This window comes from Equus quagga, chromosome 20, assembly GCF_021613505.1.
Source record: "Equus quagga isolate Etosha38 chromosome 20, UCLA_HA_Equagga_1.0, whole genome shotgun sequence".
In the NCBI taxonomy this organism is placed as follows: Eukaryota; Metazoa; Chordata; class Mammalia; order Perissodactyla; family Equidae; genus Equus; species Equus quagga.
In genome coordinates, this window is record NC_060286.1 from 33067075 (window position 1) to 33080004 (window position 12930).

At 50.2% G+C, this 12930-nt stretch overlaps 1 protein-coding gene across 3 annotated transcripts in view; it reads right to left on the reverse strand.

Annotated features, from left to right (window-relative positions):
• Nucleotides 1-12930, reverse strand: part of CCDC88C (coiled-coil domain containing 88C) — a 131715-nt gene that overhangs the window by 55846 nt on the left and 62939 nt on the right. For all 3 annotated transcript variants that reach the window (XM_046647299.1, XM_046647300.1, XM_046647301.1), the window contains 6 exons: nucleotides 10591-10649; nucleotides 9710-9793; nucleotides 4616-4756; nucleotides 4145-4329; nucleotides 3366-3447; nucleotides 2843-3001 (listed from right to left, as the gene is read on the reverse strand). In XM_046647299.1, coding sequence (XP_046503255.1) covers nucleotides 2843-3001; nucleotides 3366-3447; nucleotides 4145-4329; nucleotides 4616-4756; nucleotides 9710-9793; nucleotides 10591-10649 — 710 coding nt within the window. The remainder of the gene's footprint in view (nucleotides 1-2842; nucleotides 3002-3365; nucleotides 3448-4144; nucleotides 4330-4615; nucleotides 4757-9709; nucleotides 9794-10590; nucleotides 10650-12930) is intronic.

Consider the following 12930-nt stretch of genomic DNA (forward strand, 5'->3'; position numbering starts at 1 on the left):
TAAAGTTGGGCACATTTATTTCCTGAAACACAAACACGGGCCCATCAAAGTCACCTGTGCGTCAAGACAGTGCTGCCCCTGAGAGGGGTCCACTTGGCACTAGAGGGACCTGCCGGCCCAGGCCTGGGCCCCTGCATCTGGGGCTGGAGGGGGGGGGGGCACCTCAATCCTTGAAGGCCCCAAACACTCCCTGGGTTTCGTCCCAAAGCAACCTGTGTCTAGGTCTCTGAGCTGCATGCCAGGTTAACTCCAACCCACACCTGCATGCTCAGGGAGGCAGCTGGCCAGGGGAGGCCCGTGCAGGTTCCTGAGAGGCGGGGGCTCTGGCACAACACAGCAGCAGCAGCCAGCTCTGCAAATGCTGCCCAGTGAGAACCCCAGATATAATCCCGCCAGTAAGTATTTATCCAACACCTCCTACTGGTGGACACTGCTCTAGATGCTGAGAATGTGTCCACGGCCAAAGTAAACACAACCCCTGTCCCAGGGGGCCTGTGCCTGTGAGTGCAGGGAAGCTGCAGGAGAAAGTGAGGCTTGAACGGCAGACTCGGGGCTGCACTTGAAGCCGGGTGACTCTCGACGGTCAACCTGCCTGAGCTCAGCTCCTCCTCTACATGACAGGGAACCTCTACCTGGCAGGGCTGCGGGGCCAAACGAAAGGGCCTGCACACAGAAGGTGCTCTCCTGATGCTCAGCCCCTCCCAGCCCTGGGGCAGGCAGTGGGAGTAAGCTCAGTCAGGCTGACGGAGCAGGGCCTGCCCAGGCAGATAAGAGGGGTGCTGGTTCCAGGTGGGCCCTGGCTCGCTGGTAGACCGCTGCAGCCCACAGCATCCTGACACCCCTTCTGATCTGTTCCCCACAAGGCAACCCGAACAAGCTTTCTGAAATACAAACCACACCACTCCCCTCATTAAAACACTCTCAGAGTTGGGGCCTATGACCCCCTCCAGACAGCTGGCAAGGCTGTTGAAAGTACTCCAACCTAAGGATGAGTGCACAAGCATTCCTGTCCTCCGCTGTCATCTGAGCCCTGATGTTACGGGCATCTGAGAAGAGCGTGCCTCATCCTCTCTATAGTGGCCTGGACTCTGTGGCCCAGGCCCAATTCATCAGCCTGCCTTGGCCACGAAGTGTCTGCAAACCCACGTGTGTCACTGCCTGCCCCTGAGGAAATGTTTCACGCAAACACATACCATTCCTCCTGTGATTCATAAAACTCAAGCAAAATGTAAGGTAACTTTTCACTATGAAAATTATTAACCAATATGAAAAACATTGCTATTACTACACAGAGGCATGGAATTTGAGAATATGGAAGAGGAGTCCCCCTGGGGAAACCCCTCTAAAAGTCAGGAAGCTCCCTGAATGCAGAGAGCACGTCTCGTGTCTAGAGCCCCTGCTCTGGGTACAGGGCCTGGCACCAGGCAGGTGTCCGCATGACCGAGCGAGTTTGCTTGGACAAGGCCAGGAATGAACACGGAGACTAGAGACTAGATCCTGAAACCCACCCCCCTCCATGGGACAGAGTACCGGGGTGAGATGTGGGAGGCGCGCTCGACCTGTGGTCCTGTCTGGGGGCTGCATAAGGTCCCCGATGTGCAGGAGGGGCTGCTGAGGCTGCAGGTGGGGGAAACTTGTGCATGACTGTCGCTGATTCTCCCGACTGTGGCATTTCCAGGAAGCGATGAAAAGCCCCAGTATGGGTCCATGCCCCAGAACCTGTGTGCACTGGGGATTTACACCTTTCTCCAACAGCAGGGCCAGTGGACCATTTCCAGGACAAAGCCCAGAGCTGGTCTCCCACCCCACTCCTTGCTAAGGCTGCTTTCTCGCAGCACCAAGGGCACCTTCTCCACAGGGAGTAGGGCAAGTGACCTGTCACTGACATTCCTAGGGGAACAGACACTCCTTGAGTAGTTGGAGGAACAAACAGGCCCTGGATCACAGCCTTCCCCAACCCATCTCCACCTGGCCCAGGGACCCAGGGCCCACCTGCAGCAGGAGAGCACGTGGAGGTCTTCGGCCCAACAGCTCAGCAGGAGGCCAGAGCAGGAGGGGGCAACACTATGCTCCCCAGCCCTGTGTGGAGTCCCCTTGAAAGCCTCCTGGACGGTAAGACGACGTGGGGATGACTTCTCACCATCGAACACGCCCACTCGGTTTCACCCAGCTCACTGAAACCACCCCCAAACCTCCTGGAATTGGCAACAGGGGCAAAATTCCCAAATCCTCAGAAAAGAGGGTCCCGGAACCCGTTGCTGACATGAGGCAGTCGAGGTAAGTGGTCAAAATATCATGACCCCCCCGGGGTTTTGGTTTCTGTCCCCGCTTAGCCCTGATGCCCTTCCGTGCACCTACCCAGAACCTCGGTGTCAGAGCAGGCTACACGACGGAGGGCTTACTATGGGACTTGTCCAAATATTAGGTATTTCACCCCTTTCATCTTAAAAACCTCACCAAGTAGTACAATTATCTCTGTTTTACAGATGAGGAAGCTGAGTCCTGGCAAGATTTAGTCACAGAAATGGCAGGAAGTCAGAAAAAAGAGATCCATGAATAGAAGGTCATGAGGGTGGCATGAAGTGGAAGAAGGAAAATCCTAGAAAGAATCAGTGTCCTTCATTTCATCCCCTAACCACATTGCTTCTCCTCACCCACATGGACACCTCGGGATGGACGAGGAGCAGAGGGAGGCAGACGTGCAGACAGGCTGAGGTTCTGGGAAGCCATCAGCTGTGGGAACCTTGGGGCTCCTCTCCCCAGAAACCTCCGAGGGCAGAGCAGTCCCTGCGTCCTTCCGGGGAGTCCGCAGTCGCCCTGCCCTGCCTGCCCCCGGGCTCACCTCCATGCGGGCCTTGTAAAAGTCAACATCGTGCAGCTTCTCCTTGCAGCGCACCAGCTCCATCTCCAGCCTCTCCACGCGGTTCGCCTTCTCCCTCAGGGAATCCAGCTCGTCGCGATAGGCACGGGCAGACCGGGCGTCAGCCGCCAGCTGGATGTTCTGGGGGGGTAGGCAAAGGCAGGGGACTGGCTTAGGGCATCCCTCTTGGGGAGGAAGAGAGAGCCAAGTTCCCACATTGTGGTGCTTCCTGGATGTCCAAGGAGAAGCCAGTTTCCAGTGGCCAAGTGGCTCCATGTGCAGGCCACTCTGTGGGGTCACCACATGCTGTCACTAAGACACCTGGTCATCCCCACCACAGTTCTCAGGACGACTGGCTCTCAGGCAGCGTTGCTTTGAGCGGGAAGGAAACAGAGCTCTTTCCTGGAAGCTCCCCATGTTGCATTCCTGAACCTCCGGACCAGTTACCGGGGCATCCCAGCCGCCACCACCCCCTCCACACACACGCACAGGCCTTCGCACTCACCTCCTGCTTGACTTTCTGCAGCTCCAGAACCAGCTGATCCACCTCATGCCTGGTGTCCACAAGCTGCTCTGTCTTCTCCTCCCTGGGGGTGATTCGGGGGACGCGTGGTGAGAGGGCTTCCTTGACGAGCACCTGGGAACAGCCCACCTTGCGAGACCACAGCCACGGCGGGCAAAGAAAAGGGAACCTGGCTTCTGGGCTGAGGAGGGAATCTGGATGTGGGGTTTGCAAAAATGTTCCGGACTCAAACTTTTTCCTGTTCTAAGTTTTCAATGACTGCCTCAAATTACTTCCACCAGACACCGGGTTTCCTTGTGAGGGTGCGGGACAGACAAGGAGACCCCAGGAGCAGCTGCATGACTCCACAGCCAGGCAGGCAGCAAGGCCCACTGGTGGGGAGGTGAGGCGGGCAGCTCCCGAGGTGACAGGCAAAGTGACATTCTCCAGCTGCAGGAAAACGGGGGAACAGGCTCACCAGATGGGGTGAGCTGCATCCTCCCTCTGCCCAAGAAAACATACCAGTACGTGGTCACTTGAGGCCCAAACTGGGCTTGAGTGTGGATGGCAGAAGCCCTAAAGACCTGGTAGATCCCCTCCTCATGCAGGCTCAGGAGGGAGGTGACTAGCCCACGTTCAAACAGTGACGGAGCCCAGAGCAGAGCCCAGCTGACTCTGGGGCCAAGTCAGAGCTCTCCTGCTAGCGAACCACACGACAGACACGTCTGAGACACACCACACAAAAGCAAAAAAAGCCAGCCCGGGGTCATCGGAGGACTCACAGCTCCTGCCTGACGCGGCGCAGCCTGGCCTTGGTGTCCGCCAGCTCCACGGCCAGGTGCTGCTTGTCTTCGCTGGAGAGGCTGCTGGTCGGGCTGGGGGTGGACTCGGAGCTGGACGACTTGACGGGGCTGGGTGGGTGCTGGGCCTGGAGGTAGTCCCGCTCCTGAGTGAGGTCCACGATCAGCTACAGCAGGGCAGGAGAGAGGGCAACGAGCCGGGGTTCAGCAGCAGGCTCCCGTGCCCAGCACAGTGCCGACACTCAAACTCGGTGGAAAACGACCGAAAGACAAGAAGAAAGTAAAAGAGAAGACGTCAGCGAGACAGAAGTCAGGAGGGAGGCAGGAGAAAGGTGGTGCAAAAAGAGATGAACTACTCAGTGGGAGAGAAAGGAGCACATGAATGGAGGAGGGCCCCATGCCGGGCATTTCGAAGCGCTTCTTTCCTCCCGCAGGTGTCTCTGAGCGACGCACCTCCGTGCACTCGTCTCGCTCGTCGATGAGTCTCCGCAGGTGAAACACCATGTTCCTGGAGAGGGCCTCCAGCTCCTCCGGGGCCACGTCCGGGAGCTCCAGCCACTGCAGGTCAAACACGTTCTCCTGGTTGTGGGTCACCTGCGGGCGGGCACACACAGCAGGGCACTGCAGAGGCCGGGCAGGGAGGGCTGGGGGCCCCGAGAGCACCTCCTCGGCATGCCTGTTGGCGGGGTCCCAGCTGACTCACTCCACTGACAGGATGAGCCCCTCTGACATTTTCTGTGACAGGCAGGGGGCACCTTAAGCAAGCGCAGGCAAACGCTCTTCAGCCAGCCTCCACTAATACAGACCATGGGCTCAAAGAGGACATGGATGTTTTTTTAAAAACCAGAAAGCACTCCTTACAACAGAGCATTTCCCTTAAGGGTCTGCAGACACGTTTACTGGAGCACCATCAATTTACAACACAAAGAAGGCAGCCCGGGTGGTGGCGGGGTGGGAGGGTGAGGAGAGGGACCTTATGTTATTTCTTAAAATAAAATCTAATGCGAATATGGCAAAATGTTAAAAATCTTAAGTCAGAATGTTGAGTACGTAATAATCTTGTTATTTGGGGAGGAAATATGTTATAATCTACAACAATTCTCATTTTAGCCTGTATCTCACTCCCACGGGCCACCTGAGCACCTGGTTTTCCCCTTTCTTTCCCCTGTGGGCGGAGGCCCGTTGCTTTGGCCACACTGGGCAGCCTCTTGACGGACTCTGCCAACCTCACCTTCTCAACTCAACCCCCTCTGATCTGCCATAGGGGGCAGAAGATCCAATTTTGAGTCCTCACCCTCTCAGTTTGGGAAGATAAATACTAGCAATACGCAGGCTTCAACAGGGAAAAACAAAAAAAAAAACCCAGGGCTATCCACTCAGTAGGCACGCCAACAAAGTTCGCAAATTTTTCAGTAAATGGAGGCAGAGAATAGCTAAAAAACAAAACAAAAAACCAAACAACCAAAGACAGGGCCCTTCCATTTCTTAGAGGACACTCACTTTTGACACAGGGATCATTCAACATCCGCAAGCCAATCAACATGATCCACCACATCAACAAAACGATGAATAAAAACCACACCATCATCTCAATAGATGCAGAGAAAGCATTTGACAAAATCAAGCGTCCATTTATGATAAAAACTCTCAATAAAATGGGTAGAGAAGGAAAGCACCTCAAGATAATAAAGGCTATATATAATAAACCCACAGCCAACATCATACTCAATGGGGAAAAACTGAGCATCATCTGTCCGAGAACAGGAGCAAGACAAGGATGCCCACTCTCACCACTCTTATTCAACATAGGACTGGAGGTTTTGGCCAGAGCAGTTAGGCAAGAGAAAAGAATAAAAGGAATCCAAATAGGCCAATGAAGAAGTGAAACTCTCACTGTTTGCAAACAACATGATTTTATATATAGAAAATCTTAAAGAATCCATCAGAAAACTATTAGAAATAATCAACAACCACAGCAAAGTTACAGGGTACAACATCAACTTACATAAATCAGTTGCACTTCTATAATAACGAACTAACAGAAAGAGAACTCAAGAATACAATCCCATTTACAATCACAACAAAAAGAATAAAATAGCTAGGAAGAAATTTAACCAAGGAGGTGAAAGACCTATACAATGAAAACTGTAAGACTTTATTGAAAGAAGTCGATACTAACATAAAGAAATGGAAAGATATTCCATACACGTGCACTGGAAGAATTTTTAAATACAGTTAAAACATCCATACTACCTAAAGCAATCTACAGATTCAATGCAATCCCAATCAGAATCCCAATGACATTCTTCGTGGAAAAAGAACAAAGAATTCAAAATTCACATGGGGCAACAAAAGAGTCCAAACAGCTAACGCAATCCTGAAAAAAAAGAACAAAGCTGCAGGCATCACAATCCCTGACTTACATACTCCAAGAAAACTACAAACAGCATGGTACTGGTACAAAAAGAGACACACAGATCAATGGAGCAGAATTCCAAACCCAGAAATAAAACCATACATCTATGGACAGCTAATCTTCGACAAAGGAGTGAAGAACATACAATGGAGAAGGAAAGTCTCTTCAATAAATCGTGTAAGAAAAACTGGACAACCACATGCAAAAGAATGAAAGTAGACCATTATCTTTGGCCATACACAAAAATTAACTCAAAATGGATCAAAGACTTGAAGGTAAGACCTGAGACCATAAAACTCCTAGAAGAAAATATAGGCAGTACACTCTTTGACATTGGTCTTAGAAGGATCTTTTCGAATACCATGTCTTCTCGGACAAGAGAAACAAAAGAAAAAATAAACACGTGGGACTTCATCAGACTAAAGAGCTTCTGCAAGGCAAAGGAAACCAGGATCAAAATGAAACAACAACCCACCAACTGGGGGAAAATATTTACAAAACGTCTATCTGACAAGGGGTTAATCTCCAAAATATATAAAGAATCACACAACTGAAGAGCAAAAAAACCACCTGATCAAAAAATGGGCCAAGGTTGGGCTGGTCCGCTGGCATAGTGGTTAAGTTTGCATGCTCTGCTTCAGCGGCCCAGGGTTCACTGGTTCGGATCCAGGGCACGGACCTACGCACAACTCATCAAGCCATGCTGTGGCAGGCATCTCACATATAAAGTAGAGGAAGATGGGCACAGATATTAGCTCAGGGCCAATCTTCCTTAGCAAAAAGAGAAGACTGGCAGCAGATGTTAGCTCAGGGCTAATCCTCAAAAAAAAAAAAAAAAATTTAAAAAGGAAAGAGGATACGAACAGACATTTTTCCAAAGATATACAGATAGCCAATAAGCACATGAAACGATGTTCAACATCACTAATCATCAGGGAAATGCAAATCAAAACTACACTAAGATATCACCTTATACCCGGTAGAATGGCTATAATCACCAAGACAAAAAATAACAAATGTTGGAGAGGGTGTGAAGAAAAGGGAACCCTCATACACTGCTGGTGGGAATGCAAACTGATGCAGCCACTATGGAAAACAGTATGGAGATTTCTCAAAAAATGAAAAACAGAAATGTCATATGACCCAGCTATCCCACTACTGGGTATTTATCTAAAGAACTTGAAATCAACAACTCAAAGAGATTTATGCACCTCTATGTTCATTGCAGCATTATTCACAACAGCCAAGACGTGGAAGCAACCGAAATACCCCTCAACTGATGAATGGATAAAGAAGATGCGGTATATATACACAATGGAATACTACTCAGCCATAAAAAAGACAATACTGTCCCATTTATAACTACACAGATGGACCTTGAGGGTATGATGTTAAGCAAAATAAGTGAGAGAAAGACAAACATGGTATGATTTCTCTCATCTGTGGAAGATAAACTAACATGGACAAAGAGAACAGTTTAGTGGGTACCACAGGGGAAGGGGGCTGGGGGGTGGGCATAAGGGGTGAAGGGGCACATTTATATATTGACTGATAAAGAATAATGTTGAGCTGAAATTTCACAATGTTATATAAATTATTATGACTGCAATAAAAAAAAAAAAGACTCCCACTTTCTTAACTCTCCCCGTCTTACAAAGGAAAAGTTGGGATTCAGCTGATCTGGGATAATCAGGAGACGTCTGATCCCATGGTACAGAGCACCGAAAGGCACAGAGCTAGGGCCTGCTCCACATCAATGCTTGGGAAAGGCCTTGCATGTCTCAGGGGGTTCAGGGGCGCAACACCACCCACACAACAGTCACCCAGGGAGCTTCTAATTAAAGGCTCGTGCCCTCCTCCCCTGATTCTGACTCAGTGTGTCTCTCTTGTGGGGCCCGGGCCCCTGAAGGTTTAAGAAACAGCCAACTAATTCTGAAGCCCAGTTCCCACTGCCAGCCACTGAATTTGATCATCACGCAGGACTCTTGGCTGCATCCCTTCTTGGTTGTTTTTTTTAAATCTTGCTGGCTGAGTAGCAAAGAACTGGCTAGTCTCAAGGACCTAATCCCCAGATAGATACAATTTCAAGACACACAGACACGCAGGCAAAATGAAAAGGCAGAATGGCTCTTAGGCTAACAGGTGGCCAGTCACCGACAACGAACGGTGGAGAATATTTACTACAATATTGACTTTCTCCTGATGCCAACATTGCTGGACCCTCTACCCACAACAAGCCACATCTACCTCCTGCTTCAAATCGTGAGTCAGAACCCACCAACCCACGGTGCGCTGGCGGCTGTGGAGGCCCATCAGCCTAGCCGCAGCCCATCCCTGCACGGGTGTGAGAGGCTCTGTGTTCAGCTGCCCCTGCCAGTTCCACACCTGCTCTTACGTGCTCCTGCTCACGTCCCTGTCATGCATTTATCCCATCTGGCCAATCAGACTGAAGGCTGAACCAGATCTCCTAATTAAAACACACACGCTTCCTTTTGGAGGGAGGGTGAGGGCAGAAGTCAGCGGAGTAAATTTTCAGGTGGGTGCTTGCCCAGACAGGCTCAGTTTCCAGGGCAATCACCTTCTCAGTTCATACCACCGCTGCCAAGGTCAACGCCAGGGGCGCTGCCCTCAGTGCAAAGCCCTTCTGACCCCTCCCCCGGGGCTGAATCTCTGCAGACAGCCCCCTGGGACTTGCCGGTTTTTTCAAGTGGTGTCAGCTTGTCTCTCTGCCATGTCACTGAGAGAAGCAGAGACTCTCTCTCCATAAAGATCAACCATTCGAAGCAGGCTGACATTTGCCAGAATACATTTTCAGGGCCTGTAAATCAAATTCTGAGCCTAAATCACTTGACAGTTTTTAAAAATAGTCTCAGTCCATATTAGGCAAGAAGAAGCGGCAAGAGAAGACTTGATTGAGGTGTTTTTTTTTTTAATTTTTATTTTTACTCTCATTTTATTTTAGCTTGCTGGTGGCTACACCTTTCCAAATAGAATCAATTTTTCTGTGGAGTCTGAAACCCAAAATTAGCAAAATCGTTAAGGGGTGATGTATTCTTTAAACTTTTTGCCGGTGGAGAGAGCCTGCCAGGGGAGTGCCGCCCACAGCCAAGCCCACAGAGCCACACACCTACCTCCTGGATATGGGCCACGATGCCGGCTTGGGTCTCAATGTCCAGCTGTTTGATTCTTTCAATAAATTCCTCTTTCCTCTCACACTGCGGAGGGTCACACGTGTTAATAGAAGCATTCTGCAAGTGAGGGCCACCTGGGGCCGCCACGGACACGCAGTTTCAAAATGAACCACCCAACTCATCCGGGGCTTTCTCCTTTATAACCAAGAACACTCTTGCCCTACCAGCCCTTCTACTGAGGTTTCTCTGGAGGTTGCTCAGACCGCCTACATCTGAATCACTGGGGGATTTGTTTTTAAAAAGCCCAGCGACTGAAAACACAGGGGGTGGGACACACAAATGTGCACTTTGAACAAGACCTCCAGGTGATTCTTGGACATGTAAAGATGGACAACACCTGGCTTAAGACAGGGGCGGCAAACTTCACCTGTCAAGGGCCACGTGGTAAATTTTAGACTCGGCGGCCATTCGGTCTCTGTTACAACCACTCAGTCCATTGCTGCAGTGTGAAAGCAGCCACAGATAATACGTAAAGGCTGAGTGTGGCTGTGGTCACGCGAAACTTTACTTACAGAGATAGGTGGCGGGTCAAATTTGGCCCACAGGCTGTAGTCTGTTGATCCTTGTTTCAGATGTTCCTATACTAGGGACAATTTGCTGATGGCACGTTGGCCTGAGGGAACCCCACCTGACCTCTTGCCCAGGTGCCCCGGTGCTAGAAAGCTAAGACGCCACCCTAGATGGTGGTCATTTCTCTCTTGGGAACACAGTGACCTTCTGTCATGTGGGGCTGAAGGCAGCTTCACTTAAGGGGCATTTTATCCCCGGAAGTGCAAACACACGATGGCCAAGCCCCTGTCCAGCCCCCGGCCCACCCCTACCTGGACGGCGCAGCCCAGCACCAGCAGCAGCACCTTCTTGATCTCCTCCATACTCTTCCCTAAATCAAAAGAGCAACGCATTTAATTACACACAACTGTTCATAAAATTTCAGCGACACATGTCTGCTGTGAGGGAAAAAAAATGATCAGATAAGCTAAAAAAAACATCTCTCTACCCAGTGGTATCCCCTTAGGTATACACACGCCATCTGTTTTCTACATATGGACTTGTTTATTTTTTAAACCAAGTGAGAATTCTGTACATAACTATTTGTGGCCTTTCCATTCAACAATATCATAAATATCTTTGCACGATAATCAATGAACATCAGCATCTCTTTTTAGCGCGTGTGGTACACAAGCACAGTACAACAGGAGGGATAATTCCCATAGGAAATACTGAGTCGACTCTAACACAAGGCTGTATACAACTGTACCTTTTCCTAACACAAAATTTCAAACAGAGAAGGGAGAAGAGTGTCACGAACCCCCATACGCATCAGCCAGCTTCATGTTATCAACCTTCCGCACATCTTACTTCATCTCCCTCCTCCCTCTTCCTCAGTTTCTCTGTTTGGCTGGAGTATTCTAAAGCAAATCCCAGACAATGCATTCACATCATTTTCGATGGTCCCATGCTTTGTACAAAGGCCACAAACTTATACAACCAATTCCCTTCCAGAGGTTCAATTTTTCCCTATTGTAATCTAAATGATGCTACAAAGAACACCTTGGAGGCTAATTCTTTATGCACACTCTTATTTCCCTCTTTAGGAAAAACTCATCTTTTAAGCTTTTCCTATGGCCAAATTACCATTTTACTCTCACAACCATTATACAGACAAGCCCCATTGCCCCACACCCAGACCAACACCGTCCTACCACTCTTTCTCAGCTTTGCCAGTTGGATAGCCCAAAGAACTATGTTTCATCATTTTACATTGTGTCCCTTTGATTACACTCGAGGCCGAACGTGTCTTCATCAGTTTATGAGTCTTGACCACATAAATAAACAAGAGTCAGGATACCAGGGCTCCAGACCTGGCTTGGTCACCAGGAGCCCCATGACTAGGACAAGCCATACATGCTGTCTCCCAGCCTCAGTTTCCACATCCAGGAAATGGAGGCAGCTGGTCTGAGTGACATGCAGGACAGCTTTGAGGTGAAAAATCCTGTGGCTTTGTGCGCTTCTCATTATATGCTGCTCTATTTGGTGGAGAAGGGACATGCCAGAAATAGCATCGTTTTCTCGAAAGACTCGCCAATACCCACTTGCACTGTGTTAAAATGGCCCAGAGTATCACCAATGACCCCTGGGATGGAAAAAACCCAAAGTCGTGCCCCAGACGCTAGTGCTGTGGTTCACTTCGGGTCCTTGGGTGTAAGGCATGAATGGAGTAACATGTGACCTCGGCCTAACACCTCTCAACTGAGAAATAGCTAAAAACGGCTCTTCCTGAGATGATGACGGCACGGCCAAGTCTCAGAACCGGGGCTGGGCATTCGCTCGACTGAAACCGCATCCCCCTTCCCGCCTCCCAGGCTGAGGGTGGGCGGGAAGGGACAGGGTGCTGGAACGCAGGGTCCCTGCAGAACATTCAGATCCCACGCTCTGAGGAATAAGGTTCAGTCTTGCGCATCAATCTACTGTGGTCAAACCCTTCCCTTCACTATTAAGTGTGGAGCATCATCAGTGTTTGAAATGCAAAAATGCTCAGACTCATCTGAGCTTTTTTTCTCTTCAGGCCTTTTATTTGGCCCGAGAGGCTCTAATCCATAGACAGAAATACATCCCCACAACACTCACTTCTCGATGAACGCTGAGCTGACCATCAGCCACATTTTCAGATTTGACAAAAAGAAAAGGCAACGCCCGCCTGAGTACTAACAGCCTCCAATCGGTCTCGCCAAAATCTCCGCCAGCCATGGCGCTCGCACCCGCCCACGTGACGGTCCTCCCCTCAGTCAGTCCCCAGACGACTGGCAAGCGCGCTGAGCCCCCGGAGGATGGAATCGCTGCAGACCCCTCGGAGCGGCCGCCGCTCCTCCTCCTACCACGCAGTTCACCTGCAGAGGCCACGCACCTGGGGCTGCAACCAGCGGAGCCGACCCAGGAGGAAGGTGCTGGAAGGGCCTCAGATGAGCCCAAACATCAGGCAGAGTTCACACGGTGAATTTTGTGCACTCCGTGCACAGCAAAGCCCAAAGGATCCAATTATATCATACTTTAGATCAATTTAAGCAACTCTGATGATCCATTTCCCCAGCTCACAGCAGATAAAAGAGCAAATTAAAAGTGGGAATGAGTGCTAGACAGGCCTGCTGCTAGTGGAGAGAGCT